The 23,256-nt window shown below is 43.1% G+C and overlaps 2 protein-coding genes across 2 annotated transcripts; both read left to right on the forward strand.

Annotated features, from left to right (window-relative positions):
* The first annotated feature begins 62 nt into the window (after nt 1–62).
* On the forward strand, nt 63–10,471 carry fbln5 (fibulin 5). The gene is made up of 11 exons (XM_084012858.1): nt 63–191; nt 297–351; nt 529–577; nt 716–997; nt 5,915–6,037; nt 6,966–7,082; nt 7,250–7,366; nt 7,890–8,012; nt 8,466–8,592; nt 8,698–8,893; nt 9,743–10,471. The coding sequence occupies exons 1-11, from the start codon at nt 148–150 to the stop codon at nt 9,902–9,904; spliced, it is 1,395 nt and encodes a 464-aa protein (XP_083868984.1). The 5' UTR covers nt 63–147; the 3' UTR covers nt 9,905–10,471.
* Nucleotides 10,472–11,236: 765 nt separating this feature from the next.
* Nucleotides 11,237–21,271, forward strand: tc2n (tandem C2 domains, nuclear). Its single transcript, XM_084012857.1, has 12 exons — nt 11,237–11,355; nt 12,066–12,157; nt 12,242–12,439; nt 13,231–13,401; nt 13,536–13,615; nt 15,231–15,300; nt 15,806–15,906; nt 16,496–16,612; nt 16,716–16,907; nt 18,995–19,109; nt 19,193–19,392; nt 20,277–21,271. The coding sequence occupies exons 2-12, from the start codon at nt 12,088–12,090 to the stop codon at nt 20,385–20,387; spliced, it is 1,425 nt and encodes a 474-aa protein (XP_083868983.1). The 5' UTR covers nt 11,237–11,355; nt 12,066–12,087; the 3' UTR covers nt 20,388–21,271.
* The last annotated feature ends 1,985 nt before the right edge of the window (nt 21,272–23,256 follow it).

The raw sequence follows: 23,256 nt of genomic DNA on the forward strand, positions 1-23,256 counted from the left end.
CTCCACCAGACGGCTGCTTGGATGAGAACCTGGTGTCGGCGTTCGCGTAAAGGCGCATAGAGTTGGGGGGGTGGCGAGGGGGATTTGGGGGAGAATTTACGGGGTCGTCTAAATCTTTTCTCTTCCAGCGACCAGCAAGCATTAACCATGCTTTTTGATATACGTGGCTTCAGGTTTTACTCCTCCGCAAGGTCAGTAATCTGCTGTTATTTCTTTGCGTAACGGATTGGTTGTGTTTCTGAATGAATACGTAACGAAACTTGTCTGACAAACACGTTAAACTGCCCTCTTCGCAGGATGTTGGCAGCTCTGGTGTTCATCCTGCTTTGTATCCAGCCTGGACACGGACAGGTAACACAGCAGCACCTTCCTGCTATAGTGTCCCCATTCATTTTAGACCATGGTCATGGTCATGATCATGGTCATGGTCCGCACGGTCACTGGCTTTAACGCCTCGGTAAATCAGAGCAGGATGTGACGTATCCATCATCACATTAAAGTCCTTTCTCCTCCATCCAATCTCCACAGACCTGCACGGAAGGTTTCGCTTATGACCGCAGGGCGAGACAGTGTATAGGTGAGTCACGTGACCTCCCCTCATGTTGTGAAACGTTACATCGCCAACACGTCACTTTAGATTTTAAGTGAGAACAAGTGAAATGGACCCCCGAGCCTCCAGATGTTCAGCTTCATCAGTGCGTCCGCTGTGTTCCAGATGTGGACGAGTGCCGGACCCTGCCAGATGTGTGCCGGGGAGACATGCGCTGCGTGAACCAGAACGGGGGCTACCTGTGCATGCCGAGGACCTTGTACAACCAGCCGTACATACCGGAGGTCCCGGCCCTGCCGGAGCCGCAGTACCCGGACACGTCGGCTGGCTTTGTGGACCCGGGCCTCTCGGCCGCCGGGAGAGCCGTGGAGCCCAGCTACCCCAGAGTGAGGGCCACGGCGCAGTGCATCCTGGGATATACGCCTGCAGAGGACGGCACCTGTAATGGTGAGTTGACGTCTGCACACATTCAGCTGTGGAAGATTTACTGACTGTCAGTAATTCAACAATATACAAATACGTCATGCATTCAAAATCCTACTTATGTAAAAGTACAGAAGTATTTCCAGCTTAATGTACTTGAAGATTCAAAGTACTTGTTTCAGTGAAAAGTGACACCTGTGGCCTTGGATGGGACGAGGATTCTGCATCCTGATTAAAATTTTTTTTAAAAACCACTCACAATTCATCGTGGTGAATTTCCATTATCGGGATAATTGTAAATATAATCATGAGTGACTTGAAAAAGCTGGAAAATAGAGCCTATTTACTAATCCTTTATTTATCCAGGGAAACTTATGATTCATGATCATCTTATTAAATCGTTTTCAACATGTTTTATCGGGATAATATCCTGAAAAACAATCATTTCAACCAGGATAATCATAACGTGACTTTCCCATATCGTCCCGTGCCTACCTGACTCTTAAATTACATGTGTGACGTTATTTAATAGTTGATATTGATGCATAAATGTGTGATAATGTTGGTAGTTTAACCCAGGGGAGGGCCCTCTCCTGTAGGTCATAAAATGTTATATTTAACGGGTCACAACATGGTTAATGGAGCAGCAAAGAAATAAAATGAAACGGTTTAAATGAAAACCAGCTGAGGGTAGAACTGCATCTCTGACACGTTTCACATGAGTTGTCCGCCGTTCCAAAGGGTCCCAGCTGTGTTGTGTTTTATGAGCTTATCACATTTTTAGTGCAAAAATCTTTATCTGTAAAGTAAGAAATTATTCCAGCTGTCAGATAAATGTACTTTCCATTTTCCCTTTTCTTGCCTTTGAGACCTAAAAAGGGGGAGGAACCACTATTTGTCAAACGTCCTCATGTCTTCCCCCGGCTGCTCATTGTTTTGAGTTGTGTGTTTATTCCAGACATGAAAACCCTTGTTGAGTGATTCACAGTGGGTCGTGATCCCAAACATCACGGACGGCGGAAGCTGCCGACGAGCCTGAAGTCAGTTCGTTGGGCTTCGACCACAGAGGTTGCAGAGCCGAGCGAGAGCAGAACACCTTAATCCGTTTGTGTCTGAATTTCTTCTCGGAGTGTCCACGACGGCATATTAGAGCCAAAGGATGAAAATAATAATAATTATGGAGGCGGGGAGAGGTTATACTCCAAGAGAAAAACTCCAGAACATCCTTGCTCCTATAGTTATTACGGTAAACATGGCCTCTGAGCCAGCATGGATAAATATGACTATTTCTGGAAGTTACAGAAAAATAAAGAAAAACTCAATTTGATTACTTTTATTCCAGCAAAACTAAGACTAAAAACCAACAGTTGGGATGACGTTGCTTCGGTTACCATAGTTACACGCTGATGCTGTTAATTGTCCAAGCCTTTTGTCTCATTTTTCCACTTTTTTTGTGATGAAAGTGTGATTTTTCATGCTATCTAAACATGTAAAAGCTGTAACTGATGGATATTAGCCCAGAGTTTGTCCGTCTCAGATTTCAAGATGTTACACCGATCAGAGCCAATGTGGTGGCTTTCATTAAATCCATGCCGCAACCACTTCCAACTCCTGCGTCACGCCTCAAGGATGCATAATTTACCTGACAGAGATGCTCGAGTGCAGATGTTTCTCGTCCCCTTTGCTCAAAGACGTTGAATGTTTTTGGAGAAACATCTGCCACCTTCTGCTGTTTGTCAGAGTGAAACTGAAACCTCGAGAGGAAAACCAGCTTAGAGGCCAGAAATTCGGCTTGAATCGGAGATTATGGTGGACCTCCGGGGGGAGTCCGTCGGCAGATCAAAGGGACAGATGTTGTGTGTGTGTGTGTGATGCTCGGTGCGGCGTCATGTCTGTCCGGAGCAGAGGGGCCTTCAGCTCCTTTCTGATTGATTCTGTTGGATTTCACAACCACAAGAGATCCCAGCAGATAAACACCCTCCACCCCCTCCTCTAGCTGTCTTAAATACATCTGATCTCATTATATCCCCCCCGTGTCAAACCAGGACGAGCTGTTGAATTCCCATTTGGGGTGGATTGCATTAATCCGCCGCGACCCCGTAATGAGTGGAACACATACGTATATATACAGTTCTGTGTTGGAGTTTAGCTCATGCACAAATACGGAGTGTTTCTCTCGGTAGGGGAGAATCGGCTCGCAGCCTTGTTTGGGTAAACTACGCCGCCGCCGAGCCAGGGATGAGGTCATGTGTTGCCGAAACCTGCGCTTTGGAGAACAGACATGCCTGTGTGGGGGTCATTCGCCTCGCCTGTTCCTCAACACCCCCGGAGCCCCGCTGGATGTGTGTGTGTGTGTGTGTGATGTAATTGGCTGGTTGATTGATGCAGACTGACTGTGACTTCCCGTCTGAACCGGCAACAAACATGGCTTTGTCTTTGAGTTAGTGGCCGAACACTCCATCAATGTCACCAACGGCTCCGGTCTGGGAGAACAATGGGTCCGGTCGGGCGTTTGTGGGTTTGTTGGGTTTGTTGGGTTTTGCTTTTCCGAGGTCAGATCCTATGAAGGCCTTTTTACAAGTTTTATAGTCTTATTGATCTGTTCCTCGTGGTTTGTAGCCAAGCAGGTACTCTGCACGGAGCCCTGATTGTTCTGCATCACATTCCAATTCCAGAGTCTGGCTGCAGGAATCTGCTCCCAATCATCTCGTATTGGCTGACAAGGTCTGGCCTGCAGTCCCCATTAAGAGGTGTTGGAGGTCTGTGTAGACCAGTCAAGTTCTTCCACTCAAACCACGCGGGTAACGGTTAGTTCAGGGACGTATCTTTGACCCCAGAAGTTGGCGCTCAGGGACGTTTCATTTGGATTTCAGACGATTGCAGAAAATAAACTCTTCAGCAAGATAATCTTCACTTTTTAGATATATTTTGCGTCGCCTTTTGAAAGATGCATGAACCACAGAGTTCATTTCAGGCATTTAACCATTCAACAACAAAAAAGGAGGGAAGTGCAGAAATGTTCACTCATTTCCAGGTCGCCCCCGTTGAAACAGGAAAGGCTCTTCCCCAAAGTGTTGACAGTCAAATTTAGCAATGAGAAGGGAAATGTTGCTTTCTTGCCAAGCTTTAGATGATCAGAGTGATCCAGCAAATATGAAGATACAGCCATAAGAAGTTAGCTTAGCATAAAGACGCTGAACGGACAAGTATTCGCAGTGAGGTTGGTGGATAAAAACAGGGGGGAAGACATCAGTGGTCTGTGGAGAGCCAATGAAATGGATGTAACATGATGGCAGTTGGGACGGTGTGTTTTTGTCATTTGGGGCGATGGGATTCGTTAAGCAGGAGATGGATTCCCTCGTTTTCTGTCTAACGACGCCTCCAGGGTTCAGGGACTCTTCTCTTACATTTCCACTCGTAACTCCAGCTTTTCGGGGATTTTTCATGTATTTACTCGAGTTGAACGATTACACGCGTTTCTGTGGCTTCAGAAAAACATCTTGCTCATGAGCTCACTCGGTGTTTTTTAAAGCAGACGATGAACACGGTCATCTCTGTAAAGCCAGAGGACATGGCACTAAAACCCTCTGGGGGATTCTTTGTGTACAATCTTCATATGTCTGACATTTCAAACTGATCCCGGGAGTCTCGTCTCCCCTGAAGACCCCCTCCCCAAAAAACAGCTCATGGGCAGTTTCTTGTACCGGTCTATATAAGGAGCTGAACTGAAATGCTCCTGCAGCGAGGCCACACATGGGGGGCAGATGAGGACCATTCAGAGAGGTTTGGACTGGTAACTGCAAGCAGGTGTCGGGGGAGGGGGGTTATAGATGTTGGCTCGAGGCCGAGCGCTCCGGGCCTCCTCCGCCCCCGTGGAGGTCCGGCGGTCCAAGTTGGCACAAAGGGCAACGGTCCCACCGACAGACGTTATCGCCTGTTCAAACATGAAAACGCTCCCACCCACTTCTTCCCCCCGCTGGGTTTCTACAGATCGGTGACTTCATGAGAACCATAAACAGAGATCGGAATTCGTGATTTGTCATATCCTCATAAGGAAATATGGCTGTTATTGTGTGTGTGTGTGTGTGTGTGTGTGTGTGTGTGTGTGTGTGTGTGTGTGTGTGTGTGTGTGTGTGTGTGTGTGTGTGTGTGTGTGTGTGTGTGTGTGTGTGTGTGTGTGTGTGTGTCTCCAGGAATTCAGTTTGTAATCGGAGAAATCTGCAGGGGAAGAAAAACAAGAAGTGTAAATTGATGCTGTATTGAAATGTTAACTGTTGTGTTGAGAGGTTTGTTTAAAAAAAAAAGAAAAACACAGGGTGGTGAAAATGTGAGTGCCAGCAGTCTGGTGGACCGGCCTTTGAGCAAGGCATGCAACCCTCAGAAACTGCAGTTACAAGCAGGAGTCTGTGTAGCTTTTCTGACTTGTACATTTTTATTTTATGAGTAAAACCAAATAAAGTGATCAAGCAAAAAGAAAGCAGACCTCCTACATGGAATGTGCTTTTAGCCTCCACTCCATCATAAAATAATTATACATGCCCCACCATAAGAAATCTCTTGTTTATTACATCCTATATAACATTCTTTCATATAACTCCTGTAGAAAATGTCATTAAAATCATGTATGCAATCTAATATAATCATACAGAATCATAGAAAATACAGTAATGTGTTAACTAATGTGCTAAATCACTATTTGGGAAGTTTCCACAATGTAACCATCATTTCTAATCATAATACAGATTATTTACAGGCAGGATTGTATTTTTTTTTATTGCATTTCTGTATTTATTTGTGATTGAACAGCTGATGAAGTGTTTATTCCCTCTAGGATGAATAATCTATGTATCCACCTTCCTCCTTCCTTACACTCATCAACAGGGTTTTTATACCACACACTATTGATAATGTCCTCTCTGTGCTGCTGCTTCTCTGTTCCAGACATCGATGAATGTGAGACCAACTCCCACCACTGTAACCCCACCCAGGTGTGCATCAACACGGCAGGGGGCTACACCTGCTCCTGCACCGAGGGCTACTGGCTCATCGGCTCCCAGTGTCAGGGTGAGTGAACGCCAGCGCCCGCCGCCGAAATCATCCTCACACTGGTGATGGTGGTTAGAAAAGTATACCAGTCAGTTTATCTCTGATAGACCAACACACACACTTTAGTAGCTTAGACTCGTTGGTGTTGTTTTGTGTCTGTTTGTAGTCGTAGCGCTTTAAGTTTCTCATCCGTTTCTCGTCTCTTTGTAGTCATTTTATGTTTGTCTGTGGTCATTTTGATTATTTTTATAGTTTTGAGTCTCTTTGTGGTTAATTTGTAGTTTTTTGAGTCTCTTTGGGGTCAATTTGTCTGTGGTTTTTTAGTCTCTTGGTGGTATATTTGAATCTCGTAGTTGTTTTGTGTCTCTTTGTAATTCTTTTGTGTCTTTCAGACATTTTGCATCTATTTGTGGTCAATTTGAGTGTATTTGTAGTTTTCTGTCTCTTTGTAGTTCTTATGATGGTTGGTACGTGTCTCTTTAGGTGACATTGTGTAGCTGAAGACGACCTAAAACTGATCAGGAATCCACCCGGGGTTTTGTAAATAAACGTGTTTTGTACATGTCACATGTCACATGTTAGACTGTTACATGTCACATGTCACATGTTAGACTGTTACATGTTACATGTTACATGTTAGACTGTTACATGTTACATGTTAGACTGTTACATGTTACATGTTAGACTGTTACATGTTAGACTGTCACATGTCTCATGTCACATGTTACATGTCACATGTTACATGTTAGTCTCCTAATGAGGGAAAGAGAAGCTGCCTCTAGTCTTCATTTACAAACTGTCATACCGACATCTGACAGCTTCAGATCTCTTGAACAACAGCGCCCCCTGCATGTTATTCATCACAGTAAACAGACCTACAGTGTGTGTGTGTGTGTGTGTGTGTATTATGATTCATAACCAGTTTTGTTTCTTTCTTTTTGACCAGATATTGATGAATGTCGCTATGGTTACTGCCAACAGCTGTGTGCCAACGTCCCCGGCTCTTACTCCTGCTCCTGTAACCCCGGCTTCATCCTCAACCCCGAAGGCCGGACCTGCCAAGGTACACACACACACACACACACACACACACACACACACACACACACACACACACACACACACACACACACACACACACACACACACACACACACACACACACACACACACACACACACACACACACACGTCTCCAGCGTTGTGTTAAACATCTGGGTGCTCCTGCAGACGTGGACGAGTGTGAAGACGAGCCGTGCAGTCACGGCTGCTTCAACACCTACGGATCCTTCATGTGTAACTGTGACGAGGGATTCGAGCTGGCGTCCGACGGGACTTCCTGCATCGGTGAGACGGGCTGGTTGTGGTTTTTGTATTTTAATGATGTTTGACATCCTGTTTAGATTAAAACTGAACATTTTACCCACATATACGTGCATAATACATAATCCTCAGCCAGGGGGGTCAAACTTTATGAGTTCAGAGAGCCCATAAATAACAACCTCCATGTGTTTCTTGTTGTGTAACGTCCATTCTGAAGACAGTTCATCTACAAAACAGGCACAAAATGTAGTTTAGAACCAAAGTCTGACGGATGATTTTGTCCTGAAGCTGCTGATATTTTTGCACAATGTTCAATATCTTTAGATATGATCACAATAAGTATTGTTTTTTCAGAGAACTGTATTCTGGTGAGAGTGGAAAAGCCTCTGAAGCAGCATTTTACATGAAGTAGACTAGTCATTCACATTCAAACCTGCATGTCTATGACTGGAGGAGAGCTGGAGGAAGAGCACAGACCTCGTTGCTGTGAGGCCAAACAAATAGTTTCAATATTAATCCTTTTTGAAATGTTTTAATCCGCCCGTAGACCTGGATGAGTGCAGCTTCTCTGAGTTTCTGTGCCAGCACACATGCGTGAACACTCCCGGCTCGTTCTCCTGCGTCTGTCCGCCGGGATATTATGTCTTCGAGGACGGCAGGAGCTGTGAAGGTAAAGCACAGAAGACGATGACACGACTGAATGAATCTTCATTTTTAAGTCGGTTAACATGCAAATATGAACGGAAATTACTGTGAATTCTCTCTTGTGTGATGTGTTTTTTTCTAATCGGGACTTTTTGTGTGTAATGTGATTTAAACCTGTTTAAATTCAATGCATTTTGCTCAGAAATATTTCTTATCTGTCACCTAAAATGTGTATTTGAGGTTTTTATTTGGTGAAAAATGTCCCATCTGCACCTGCAACGCTCCACTAAAGATACTTAATGGCTTTAAGCAAACATTTAAACCAGCAGCTCATGTATTCTTATCATACTACCTGTACTGATGCTTTTTAAATGTTGTTTCTGTGATGATGATGATGATGATGATGATGATGATGATGATGATGATGATGATGATGATGTTTTAACTGACTCTGGTTGTTGTGTGTTTGATTTTGAAGATATCAATGAATGTGACACTGGTAACAACACCTGTACAACAGCACAAGTATGTTTCAATTTCCAGGGAGGCAACACATGCCTGGACCCTTTACAGTGTCACTCTCCGTACATCGAAGTCAGTGACAAGTGAGTGTTTCTCACAGTCACGTTCACTGCTAACACCACATTGCATGCATGTATTAATGTGTGTGTGTGTGTGTGTGTGTGTGTGTGTGTGTGTGTCCTCTGCAGCCAGTGCATGTGTTCAGCTGAGAACCCTGCCTGCAGGGACAAACCCTTCACTATTCTGTACCGACACATGGACTTGTCGTCGGGGCGCAGTGTGCCTGCAGACATCTTCCAGATGCAGGCCACCACGCGCTACCCCGGCGCCTTCTACATCTTCCAGATAAAGTCGGGCAACGAGGGCCGAGAGTTTTACATGAGGGTGAGTGCTTCACACGGCAGCAGCAGAGCATATTATATCGTGGAATAGACATTTCCATTTGCTGTTTTAAGCAGATCCTCAGCCTTGAATAAAACAGATTTAATCGGGTTTTATGAGAGCAGCAAACACGTGCTAGATTAACAGACTAAGTAAACAGCGCCACCTACAATTTGGTTTACAAAATGACAAATTTTGGGTATGCAATGCCAAAATTAATGATTTTGGGGACACTGTAAAATATTTTGCTCTTTTTAAAATGTTTAATCCCTAAACAACTTAGAGTTTGTTTGTATTAGAGTTAAAAAAAAAAGCTCACATTAAAATGCAAAATATGTTAATATTATATAAAGGTTTCTAAGAAGCACCAATACAATATGAAATAAGTGTTCTGTAACATCTTCAGCTCTAATATCATTTGTTGACATACCAACAGGCCGTTTCCACAGAAACCATGCAGGAAAAGCGAGTGTGAATGATAAAACATTTCAAAAAAGTAGTAACTACTTCTATAAAAAGCCAAAATATCTGCTATACAGCAACTAAACACATAGGTGGCGCTGGTAAAGAAGTGGGAAAAGATGTAAGACCTGATCTTGTCCAGTAGATGGAGCAATAAGTGTGTTTCATGTGTTTGTGAATGTTAGTTATACTTTTTTATGGGAGGATTTCTAACTTGAGAGACTATCTCTAGGTCTTTCTCATGTTGCCTTCAGGTGTCGTCGTTCAAACGAGCCTCGCTCTCACTTTCTGAACACAAACGAGTGTTGGAGTCGCTCCGTCTGTGCAGCGTTTCCTGTCGCTTCATTCCTCACGTTCCTCCTCTTCTGTCTCCTTTTTTTAATTCTTCAGCAAACCAGCAACGTGAGCGCCACGCTCGTCTTGTCTCGGCCAATCAGAGGCCCCCGAGAGCTGGTGCTGGACCTGGAGATGGTCACGGTGAACAACGTCATCAACTTCCGAGGCAGCTCCATCATCCGCCTGACGGTGTTCATCTCCGAGCACCCGTTCTGAGCAGACGAGTCACTTCTGTTTGAGACGGCTCGTCACCCTTCTTTTCCTTTTGTTGTTTATAAAATCATTATGTCATCCTCACTAAAGACACGTCCGATAAAGACTGAGCCAGGATCAGCTGATGGGAAAGCATCCCCACCCCGGCTTTAATGGACGCTGACCTTTTATGGCTGCGATGTGGACTTCTTCTCCACACAGAGGGATATTTATGATGTACAATTTATTTAGAAAATAGACTTATACGCAATGTGTTTTCATCACGACTTTCCCACAGTTGTCTGTGAATCTTCATCGCCCTCAGATAAGCTGTGAAAGTGACTTTTATCCGCCTAAATTCAAAGAGCCATCCTCGCGTCTCGGGTGCCATCGCAACGTTGAGTTTGTTTTAGAAGTTTCTTTTATACGCGACGGTTTATCTGAGCTGAACGTGTAATTGTTTATTTCCTGTTGCAATATTTGAAATGATGTAACAGCCAGTCATTAACTGAATTATTGATCACCGTTTCTTTTTAAGAACAATAAATGTCTTCACCACACAAATGTCCCTGGCGTGAGACGGCCCCTGAAGCCCTCAGAGTCCACCTTCATTCGGGATTATGATGGATTATTAATCACAAATGTAGGGGACACAGTTTCGGGGTGTTTGAGGATGATATGAGATTAGGGGGGGGAAATGTTTGACTGTAGGGGAGCTGGGATTATACCAATTATCAGATTTTGAGGGGATTATAACAGATTAAGAGGTTATTTGTAATGTTGGGGACAACTTTGTGGGAACAGTCACAAATGTTGTGATTAAAACGGCCAGTTTTGGGAATTTGAGATAAATATTTTGGGGTTATTTCAACACTTTTAATCTTAATAACTTTTCTTAATCCAAAACATCTTTAGGAATTCCTTTTATTGTAGTGGTATTACAGAATGAAAACAATATATTTGGGTGGGACTGGACCACATTTGAGGGGCAAGCTATCACGTTCTAGTTTTGGTAATCTTTTGGGTTAGGGTTAGGGTTAATTTGGGTCAAACTAAAACATTTTGGAACCATATAAAAACTACAATATTAGGGGATTATATCAACTCATTTTCCCAATGGGGGAGCACGATATTGATACTTGGGATTATTTACATTTTGACAATAGAATAAAAGTGAGTCCAGTCGGTGTGTGGAGGGACCCGGATGACGTAGACAGTGGTTTGATACCGACTGAGGAGGAGGAGGAAAATAAACGGTGACGGTTAGTGGGGCAAACAACACAGAACTGGTGCTCTCATGGCTGGGAAGGAAGAGCGAGCACACAATGGCAGAGAGAGAGAGAGAGGGGAGGGAGGGAGCGGGAGTGTGAGAGAGAGAGAGAGAGCTGTAAGTGAAGAGCACCATAAACCTGAGCTCGTCGGTATTTCGCCTCCGTCGGCCTGAGAGACTGAACTTCCTCCTCCATCAAACACCGGTAAGTTTCCACTTTCACTGCTTTTATTCTAACAACATCTAAACATCTGCATTTGCGTTTGAAGTCGCAGCTTCTCAGATTCCTTCAAAGCAGAGTTTGTTTGACTTGATTACATTTGGTTGTGAGGAAATGAAGTCATTTAAACTCATTCAGTTTGTTTGCTCAGATCTCTCTCAGATTTAAACTTGCTGGTTACTGTGATTTTAAGGGATTGTATTATATATATTATAATAATGAACACACTGTTGCTGTCACTACGCCAGATCGGGAGGATTTTTAGGCGTTTGGGTGAATCAAATCACAAACTGTGGGGTTCATGGGAACCATAACACACTTTACAACTATAATATGTCAAAACTAAGTTTTGCACATTTGCATATTTGAGGAATGCATCAGCACATTTTGGGGGGACCAGATTTGTGCAATGGGGTTGCAATAAAGCAACATTTGGGATTAGATCAAAGAACACACTTGCAAACCAATAGGGAGAGAGGGGGGCATTTTACCACATTTAGGGGTTATATCAAATTATGGATTTTTGCAGAACTTGCTTTATAATAAAAGAGTGACTTCTATGGATTGTTGCCAAGTTTGGAGGCTCCATAACAAATGTTGGCGTTTGGAGCGTTATCACCTCCTGATTAGATCCCTAGAAAGGTCTGTGGCGATCCTGCCGGTATCTCTGTTTACCGTGTCAGCTGCTGTTTCAGTGTTGGACTTCCAGCTGCAGCCATGGAGTGCTTCAAAGACTGCTGCAAGAAGTACATGAAGAGGAGGAGCAGGAGGGAGCCGGAGACCCAAGGTAAACCTGCTGCCCTACCAAAGCTGCAGACGCCAAATCACCTTTTGTGTTTCTCATTGTGTGCGTTTTCCTTCTTTTTCCAAGTGATCACGCTGAAGATGCCCCCCACCAAGGCGTTGGGATGGGAGCCGGGTGACGGGAGAAAGGCGGTCACGGAGGACTACCTCCTGTCCAAGCTGCCTCCAGACGGCAGGGAGGTGCCGTTTGTCCTGCCGACCTTCAAGGCTTCCTACATCCAACCCAGAGGCGGCCGATACCCCAACTTATCGCCGGGGCCGCAGAGTACGTACCCACCCCAAAAAACACCAGGTGGTCCCCCTCGGGGTTAAAACTTGATCTCACCATCATACCCTGAGGAACTGCTATATGTGGTGGAAACCTGTCTTAGATGTTTGTGTTGACTTAAAGGTTGGGTTGTTTAAATAATGCCAGTCCCATCATCACGTCGTCTCATAACCACACTGGATACACAACATGGTACACACTGCTGACCTTAGTTTCAGGAAATTGTGATGCGTTTGTCTCACGTTTGCGTGTTTGATTCTTTATTGTTGCGTACGGTCCATCATGGGTGAGAATACGTTTACTAGTCAGACCAGCTTTAGGGTTAAAGTTCATATCGAAGAACCTGAGAACTTCTTGGTCCATATCTGCTCAATCAAATGGTTGAAAGTGGCTTATTATTGTTATATATTTATAACAATAATAAGCCACATATCTTTAAACATATCTTATATATATATATATATATAAGATATGTTTAAAGATATGTTTTTATTTGCTTCTCCGGTGAGTTATAGAGGAAAATATTGCTTTTATTGTGAAATTATGCAAAATTACGCTAAATTTTCACCTCCATGACACATTTTTTCCACCTTCCTCGCGGAGCCAAGTGCAATAACGCCTCAGTTTCATTAAAATGGGCTCAGAGGTCACGAGGTACGACCTGACGTTTTGATTACACAAGCACCAGGATGTCCTGTTTCTGAATGAATGGCTGCAGTCAAAAGACTGATTTGGTTTCCGGAGGGTGGAAGCGCGTTGACCTTTGGCCCCTGCGTACCCGTCTGCAGGCTCGGCCCGGTCCACGTACGTAGAAAGGAAAGCGGAGCTGCTGGGCTCCGGCCACTTCACCTACAGCCCCGAGTCCGGCTTCCACCAGGGTCAGCTGGCCGAGTACATCTCGCCCGGGTCGACCCGCCGGGACACGCTGAAGAACCGAGACGCCAGTCCTCAAAGTCCAGGTAGCTGAGCATCGGAAAACTCCTTGTCTTTACATGTTGTCTGCAGTTGTAGAAAGAAAAGTGTCACAGCTGAAGGGATAAGAATTAGTAACTGATCCCAGATTCATTAATGTGGACTCGTGTTTGGCCTCCAGGTTGGACTCTGAAGCCGGCCGGCGAGCAGCGACTCAGCAGCTCCATGTTTGATCTGTCCAACCCTCAGATTCACATGCAGGTGAGACTTGTTCTCTATCTAATCTGTGTTCACACAGACGTATCAAACCCTGACTCAATATGTGTTGGAGTTTCCACTTTCCTTACAGTGAAACAGCAAACAAGCCTCACAGGCTGGTATGTGGGTTCAAAGTGAGGGGTCGGGCTCACAAACTACATTTAACGGTGTTGAAAAATGCTTCATCTTTACTGATAAAACAAAAACATTGTGCAGCTTTTCATAAAATAACATATTATAAAAGTATTGAGCCCCCAAAGTGAGGGAATACATAGGAATAGTTCAACATTTCAGTGAAATATAATGCCATTATATGTCTTTTGATTCAATCTTTTAATTTATTTTATGTAACTTCATAATCAGGAGGAATCTCATTTAAATATTTATCTGTGTTTTTTATTGCGTATGCCCCCATTTGGGCCTCCATATTACTTGCTTTATAACTTCACAACCAGTCCCAGAGGTCCTGTATTTATTTATTTATTTATTACAGAAAGTGAATGATGAGTCATTCTGAAATTGATCTGAAATGTATTTAAAATGAGTGATTCGGCACTCATTCCTCCAGTTGTCCCTGAACACATCTGTGTTTGCGACGTATGACTCATCCATTGATTGTCTGGGACTAAGTGCTATTTGATCAGTGAGACAATGAGGGAAACAATGAGCATGTCGGGGCGTATTTCTTTGTTCTGTAAAGGAAACGGAGGCGAATGCTTCTTATAATCGAGGCCGAGCTGCAAACAGTCAATCAAAAACCTTGATATACATTATAATATATCATTAAAGTAACACACTGACTGTTTTGCTCGTTGTGAACGGATACATTTCTAGTCACCTTTCTGTTGATGTCCTCATCAAGGGCATTGAACAACAGTTAAATTAGCCCCAAATGTTTAGTTTGGCACCATCATGAGCAAACAGTATTTAGGAGTGAAAGCATGAGAGGCACAGCACCTTGGAAAGGATCTAACAGTTAACAAGCAACACTGGGTTTCCAGAATTTAGACGTGGATTAAGAAGGTCCCGGTGGAGAAGGCGGCGTCTTTCAAAGTTGTGATGGATTTAAGGAGGAATCCAGAGAATGTGGAAGTGATTTTTGTTTTTTTGTCCAAACACAAATATGTCAACAACTACTTGGATAGATTTGTTGTTAAAAAATGGACGAATAGAGAATAGAGGTGCTAAGTCCCGCCCCCTTCTTGTGGACCGCCATGAGACCTTATTTGGGAAAAAAGTATGTGAGGTAGTCAATGGTGAGAGAGGAATCAAATAGCATGTGCAAGATTCAAGACACACACAGTAGAACGTTCACACTGAAATTCGCATTTTGCAGTTTTCCTCATCACAGTGACCTCAAATAGAAATACGATAGAAAAGAATACAAATATATACAAAAAAATGAAAAGAATAAAAATATATACAAAAAATTAAAGGTATAAAAATATGTACAAAAGAAAAAACCTACGCCAAAATACAGAATGGTGCAAATGGAGACACATCGATGTTAAATCCTGAAAATGTAGCTCACGTACCGCCTCACGAAGCTGCTCGCGATGCTGCAGACTCTTCCTGTTGTTACGTAATAAAGTCTCTGTGTGTTTGGCTTCACCTGCAGCGCTTCGACTCCACCTCCAGCGGCCTCAGCAGCACGTCCTCCGTCATCGGCTCCATAGAAAGCAGCCTGGGTAACTAAAACACAGATTCCTCTCCACCTACAAACATTTCCCCTCTCAAACTTTCTATTAAGTCCCATTAATACACAGCAATCGCTTCACAGATGAGCCTTCTTCCATAAAGGTTGTATTATTCCATGAAGGAAACAGCTTTGTCATAATAGGAGATAATAAAAAAAACACAATAGTGGAGATAGTGGTTTTTCTTTTAATTATATAACAAAATATGCTACTTTTTAAAGCCTTGCACTGCCATGATGAACTTCCACCTATATTAATTAAACAAAAATCTGCTTTTCATGGATTGATAAGCAGAATACAGCTATTTATAGCCATCCTGGGTTTTTTTTTGTGCAAAACCTCCACAATTTATGTTGGATTAGTCACAAACGAGAACTGAAATAAATGAGAAAAATGTATTTCATTTGGTGCATAAGCATCTAAAAGTCCATCAATGTCCGTCATCAACAACTTAATATAGCTGCGTTTGTAGTAACGTGTTCCTGTTGTGTCTCAGACTCCATCACTCTGTCCGGGGACGAGCGGGACTTGGGGAAGGTGTGCGTCCAAGTGAGCTACCAGGAGGCTCTGGAGCAGGTGTGGATCACCGTGGTCCAGGTAAGGTTACACGCTACAATACCCTCCATTGTGCTCCTCTGCATGTTTTCCTCAAAGGGCCCACTGTGAGTCCAGAACACAGGTTTCTGTATGTCCACTCAATGCTCTAGTAACTCGGGCTCGGACGCTCTGGAGGGAAAGGTTGTGGTTTTTTAAGAAACTGTATAACAGCGATCGGTATGCAAAAGGCACCAACAATGGGGAACCTCTTTCCGTCCCGATATTCAGGTTTTGGTTTCAAATCAGGTTTATTTTAATCAGTGAAGCACTACTAAACTATTGAAACATTCCTTTGGGACATTTGAGTGGACAAAGGCCGTCCCACAGACGCCCTTGTTGTGTGACATTATGTCCAAAATAAAGCATATGTTATTGGTGTCATTATAGCTTAAAGTTTTGGTTTGGTTTGAAAACGAAAGGAATTAGATTGATATATCAGGCTTTTGGATTCTCTTGTATTTGCATTTATGTCCTTTTTCCACAAAGCAGAACTGTTTGTCCCAAACCTGTTTGCTTTAGAGCCCCGAGGCCTGTAAATAGATTTGACCTGCCTCGACTAAAAGGTCCTTTTTCCTTCCTTCGTTATCAGTGTTCAGACCTCAACGTTGTTCCGGAAGGAGTGGAACAACAAAAGATTGGCTTTAAAGGGATCATCACCCTCCCCAAGCCGATACACTTCAAGAGCTCGGCCAAGGACTACCGCCAGGTAACGCTGCGACCCCTGACTGATCCTTCCTTTGCACGTTTTTAATTCCAGTTGCATAATTTGCACCAGATGGGTTTCTTATTCCTGATTCCTACCTCTGTAGGACGTGTCCTTCGTGGAGACCTTCGTGTTCACGCTGCGCCTGCAGCAGTTGCGCTGCAGTGCTTTGGTGCTGCGGCTGCAGACGCACAACCCCAAGAAACGCACGGTGGCCGAGTGCGTCCTCTCGCTGCGCCAGCTCGGCCCTGAGGAGACGGAGCACTGGCTGGAGCTCAACGCTCCGTCCAAATCCTCCGTGAGTCACAGCTCTCTCGGTTCTTGGCTTTCAGGCCGGTTTGTGTTTCCAACACATTGTCTGTGTTTCAAAGACAGTTCAAGCACACGTGCAAGATGATCAGGAACTTAGACTTTACATTAGGGTCATCATTATCACGGTTTAGCAAAATATCATCAGCCTATTACTTATTTACCTCCAAGTCAGAAATACTTCAGGTGATTTCCATGTGTTTATCTGTAAGAAAACCCTCATCTGTTATTAATACATTCAGAACAAAAATATAATCTGTATTGGTTATTTTGATATTGGTGATATTTGAGTTGAATGCTAATGTTAGCATGCTAACAAGCACAATGCTGACATGTTGATGCTTCCATAAGATTCATCAATTTGGTTTAGCGTTTTAGCATAGTGACATTTGATAAGCACAAATCACAAAGTGGTGCTGAAGCCGATGAAACTGGGGGTTTGACCAAACGATTAGAGTGTTAAGAGATTAGAACTCATCCTGAAGGGGGACGTGACTGTCCAGAACAAATGCCATGACGATCCATCCAATAGATAAAAATAGAAAAAAAAAGGTATCACCAAAGTCAGCGGGGTTAGCTGAGCGTGTCTTACCAGCTGTCCAGCTGCTGTGGCCGAGAAGGAAGACATGTATTGTGGGAAATATCCCAGACTTTTATTACTTATTACTGTCTTTTATCAGCCCTTCGTATGTGCACAGTAAGAACAAGCCTCATAAAACTGTCTCCGTGATGCACCGTCGCCCACTGGCATGTACCGTACTTATGTTGTTGCATAACCACATGAAAAAGAGAAAAGGTGGGGGATTCATTATGGAGGGGAATTGGGAAAGATGCTTTTATTGCAGAGAATTAACCAGAGTGCAGATTCTGGAAATGTAAGACATGAAAAGTAGGTCAAACCTCAAACCATTGCAACAGCAGAGTGGTTTTGTTGATTACTGGATGCGTGAACTACTTCTGCACTCCGACAGTGAATTATCATTCGGACAGATTTGATTGAGTGAGTCATTTCACCCACCTGCTTGGCACAAAAGAGTACAAATTGTCCAAATCTCTGTCAGTCAGTGGAGGCTCTTAAGGGTCAAGACGGCTGAACTTGTCGAAAGTCTCGAAAAACAAGAAAAGTGTCTGCTGGGTTTTGAAGAGAATCAGAGGAGCAGCTGGAAGTCTACGATGATTGGAAGAACAAGTCCACGACTCTGTGAGGCTGCGACCGAGTCAGCGTGGTGCTCACGAGAACGATGCTAACCAGCTGATGTTCAACACGTTCACAATATTTTGGATTATTGCAGAAATTATTTTTTTTGTTAATGATACTTCACACATTTTGTTCAGCAAGATAATAAAATGAACGCCGCTGATGCTGAACTTCATCACAGTCACGTGATGCAGACAACAAGGCTGTAAAGGCAGATGTATCGGCGTATTGACGGTTAATGCCCCCGACACACCTTTGTCATCACATTTTATTATAAACTGCCTTTCAAAGACACGCAAAATGTAAAAAGACATATTTTATGTCATAGAACAAAACATTCAAATCTCCTAAACTTGTGATAACCACAGTATGGAAGCCCATTTCTGCCACTGTCAGAAATAAAATAGATCATTTTTGAGAAACTCTCAAAATAATGACTTAGTATCTCAAATTATTGACTTAATATCACAAAATAATGAGAAACTTTCCTAAAATAATGAGAAACTTTCTCAAAATATTGACTTAATATCGAAAAATAATGAGTTAGTGTAGCATGTGAATATTTTTGAGATACTGAGTCAATATTTTCAGCAAGTTTCTCATTACTTTGAAAAGGTTTTTGATTCTTTTCTGACAGTGGTTGAAATGGACTTCCATACCGCGGACCTTGTTTCAGGCATTTAACAAAAGAAAAACACAAAAAAGAACTTCTAGACGAGGGAACCGGAGGTGCAAAGATGCTGATTCATTACCAGGTTTCAGAATTCATGCTTGCAGCACTCTATCAGGGTTCTCCTGGGGAAGACCATGAACCAAAAACACCAATGAGCATGAAAATAGCCCAATTACTAAGCTGTAATTGAATGTTTATCTTGCAGGTGTGCCACTCTGAGCTGCATCTCACCACCTGCTTTCAGCCAGTCAACGGACGCATCCAGCTCCAGGTCCTCGCCGCCCAAAACCTCCCAAAATCCTCCTCACCGCTCACCCACGGTACGCAGCCCTCACGGGAATTAAATCTAGCGTGAAATGCTTAACTGCATGTGAGTAACCTACTGTTGTTTCTGCCTGTGAAGCGTTTTTTGTCAAAGTGGAGATGCACCAGTCGGGTCAGGTGGTGATGAAGAAGAAGACCTGCATCCTGAAGGCCTCGGGGGGGCAGTGTAAGTGGTCAGAGACCTTCCACTTCCTCTTGGCCGCGTTGGACCACGCCTGCTCGCTGTCAGTCAAACTCTACAGCCGGACCTCCGTCAGGAGGAAACAGTGTCTCGGACAGGTGGGTTGATCTGAAGATGTGACGTAGTTCATTTTAATACTTATACTTTTTATTGATTGTTGTAAGATTTCCCAGATTAGGCCTCCTTGATATGATGGAAGTTGACCAAAGCAAAACAGCTGGCAAAAACAATCTCACCCCAAGGACTATTTAGTAGTTGTGAGCTTTTCATCATAGTGTGTCACATGATCTCTATCAAAATATAAAAGTTCCAATTTCCACTTTTTTCCTGATCACTTAAAGGACTTTGCGTCCATGTTGGCTTAAGAGCCTAAAAATAACTGTAAAATAAATAAAACCACTCAGTATATCTGAAATTATGTATTTTTATGTTAAATATGTCATATCTGGTATGTTCATATGCCAGTTTTATTAGTCTAAGGAGCTGCTAACACACCCAAAAGTATCTCATTATCCTCAAACTGTTTCAGGGCCTTTTTTCATCCCAGAATGGAGAAAGTACTTCTAAAGCAAACTGATTAACTGTGCAAAGTATTGGCTGCATCATTAATATCAATATATATTGCCAAAAGTCAAATTTGCAGCCTAAGCTACCTTTGCTGAACAGCGACCTCTGTGGCAACAAGTGGTTATTACATATTATTGGCTTACTTTTCCCTTTATTTTGTGAGAAGCTTAAATGGAGTAAAACAGTTGCACAAGTAGAAATAATCAGTCAGTAAACTCTCCATTGTAGTTGCTAATGTGTTAACATTAGCTAACCGCTAAGCTACTACCAGACCCAGTAAGGCCAGAGAAGGTCAGCATGAGTCTGCTTTATTGCTTCTGAACACACATGCACATGTCATTAAGGCGACTTTAGAGGAGGTTTAGCAGATGATTGGAGATAGAGGGAATAACCGCCTCCACCGTGTTTCTGGCAGGTCCAGCTGGGATTCGACAGCCCCGTCCCAGAAGCGGTGGAGCAGTGGAAGGACACGATGTCCCACCCGGAGAAGGTGGTGTCTGCGTGGTACCAGCTGGGCGCTGCATAGACCTCCTCTCTTTGCGACTTGTTTACGCACCACGGAAGTGACGCTCCCGCCACAGGTCCGGGCACAGTCGGGGACGCTACCCGAGTCCACTCTGATGGACCGGACGGTAAACCGCTAAAGTACTTTGAAGGGAGGTACCAGACTTCTCACTGTTCAGGTGCTCAGTTGTAAATAGGGGTTACGAACAAAGTGTAATCACTGGAAATGTTTTTTGTGTAGGCAATTTTTTTTTCTTTAAAAAAAAAAAAACCTGTATAGTGTTTGCCTAATTTAGCTGTATATAATGCTGTATTTTGTAACTCGCATCCATATTTGAGGGGAAAACTGGATAGAAAGTTTACAAGAAGAGAAAGTCACCATAAAGCCGAACTCACTGTATTAAAAACGTCATGTTATCAGTCTGTAATTATGACCCATCTTAAAGGATAAGGCAGCTGGAGCCATTCTATATTTCTCTTATTGTCAACCAACCCATAAACAAATTAAAAATAACTCTACGTTAGTCTGCTTCTAGATCTCAGCTTCACCCCATCGGTTCCTTCTGAAGTCGTAAATCTTTAAAAATGAGTCATGGATAGTTAAATTTCTTTTTTTAAATCTTTTCCTTGAACAGCCAGGCCTTGTATTCAGCAAACATTACTTTCACCTGCAATAACTGAATGGTTTAAGTAAGTCAAACATTAACTCTGTTTTAGCTCCGTTTTTGGTCTCCACCTCCAACAACTCCTGAAGGAACTATCTGACTCTTTAGGTGAAGCCGAAAAGGAGCTGCAGATTCAGGTGATAATTCTCTTTCATCACTACGATATCAGACTCTTTAATCAAATCCATTCACTGTTGGTTTTGGTCTTTTCGTGGTATTTGCTGACAATAAGAAAAAAAATATATAATATCCTGTCATGTTTCTGCACAATGCAGCAGTATCAAGCCATAGCGCTATGCTTCTCATGAAAGCACTTTAGTTTTTTTCTTCTTTTTAATGTATTAATGTTGAAAGTGTAGTGATTAAAAGTAGGTGAAACGTTAAAGGCGGTCTGTGTTTTTATTGAGGAAAAGAAAGTGAAGAGAACACTGATGGGAAAATAAAAAAAATTTGTCTTCAGGGTGATGTTTCCTTTAAGTCTGAACAAACGTTCTGGGATTTCATGTGATGAATATGTTGAGGGGAAACATTACACTCATTACACACAGAGCAGCGCCTGTGAAATAGGTCAACAGCCATAAAAACCACAGTCACTTTTTATTGAAGAGGCCACTGGTTGAGAAATCTCAAAGCAAACAGCGAGAGAATCTCCTCCTCCTCCTCCTCCTCCTCCTCCTGGCTCTGGAACATCCTGTTTTTTTCCAATTTCAACTTCACACTTTTATTATAAAGGCAATTTAATGTCGGGGGAAAAAAATCAAAACAATTTCCTTTCAGCTTTGGAAAGTTGCGTTTCAGTGCCCACACAAAAACATCCTCATTCCTCCATCATCAACATCCTTTCTATACAAATAATAATTTTCAACTTAAAGTACCATTTTCGAGGGTCATAAATAAAACCCAGAGGGGCTCCCTGTCTCCGTTCCAGTCCGGTAAAGCGTGAGAGCGACGGTGTGAACAGCTGTAGACGTGGACACACACACACACACACACACACACACACACCCAGCAAACAATAAGTCTGTGGACCAAGAAAACAAGAGTTCAGGCGAGTGTTTGCGTTGTAAAATGTGTGACCAGGACAACCGTGGCACCACCACGTGAGCCTGCGTCAGAGCCCTTCTTATCCTGGCGTGCCAAAACACCATCATCTCTTATTTGACGTAATTATTTGTTTGATTTATGGTTAATGTTACACAGAGGGCATTCCAGACACACCTCGACCTGTGACTTGACTTCGGTCGACTCAGAGGAGCCAGTTTGACTTTGACTCGGGGGGGGAGGTGCTGGACTCTCACACACGGCGAGGATTTGGGGGTCATTGTTGCTTTATGTGCTGAACAGATTCTTTTCTTTGACACTCTTCTGGCCGGTTGCCACACTCACATTCCAGCTGTCTCGTATCCGCATGCCTGTTCCTTCACCTGGGAAATGCCATAAACGAAAAACAACTTCCTTTCGGGGAAAGTAATCCTGCAGGATTTTTGAAAGAATCATGAAGAAATCCTGCAAAATTGCAGCTGTAAAGGTGTTTTTGAGATCAAAGATATAGTGTTATGTAGTCAGGCCGCATCTTAGTCCGAACAGTTATTATTATTGTTAAAATAACTGCATCGAACGACTAATGTGAACGTTGTTCATTGTAACAAACCCAGAGCATCAGCTGATTGTGCAGTTCCCCCTTAACTCTACAGAACGTTTTAGCATCTCTCAGCTCATTGTTTTGGTTTTGCGACCTGCAAATGTCTTAATTTACTCATATAGAGAAAAAAGACCCCCTCTAGATACCTGTTGTTCATCTCTAAATAACTATAATAATAAACACAGTTAGCATCTGTCTGGTGAACACAGCATTTAGCAGCTAAAGAGCCAGATATTTGTTGGTGGAGACCAAAACGGAGGCAAAAGAGATAGAATATTGGACTTAATGAAAGATTGGCTGGAAGTGGAAGTTGGTAGGTGCTTCAAAGATGACGCTGTGTTTGTGTTTGCTTGTTTCCAGGGCCAAAGAGTCGGTTACTGGTGATTTTGAATGGAGTAAATACTTTGAGGGCAAATGTTAGATTACCAAAGGATTTATTAGAAAAATAGCTCCATCCAGTCGTTTCAGGAGAGGCAGATGGAGCGGAGGATATGTCCTGCGGGGCCACATTAACGGTAACAGTCGTGCATCGCCCACATTCCTCTCGTGAGCCAGGTATACGGTATGAGCACCATGTCCTGCTA

Source organism: Eutrigla gurnardus (assembly GCF_963514095.1).
Source record: "Eutrigla gurnardus genome assembly, chromosome: 7".
NCBI lineage: Eukaryota > Metazoa > Chordata > Actinopteri > Perciformes > Triglidae > Eutrigla > Eutrigla gurnardus.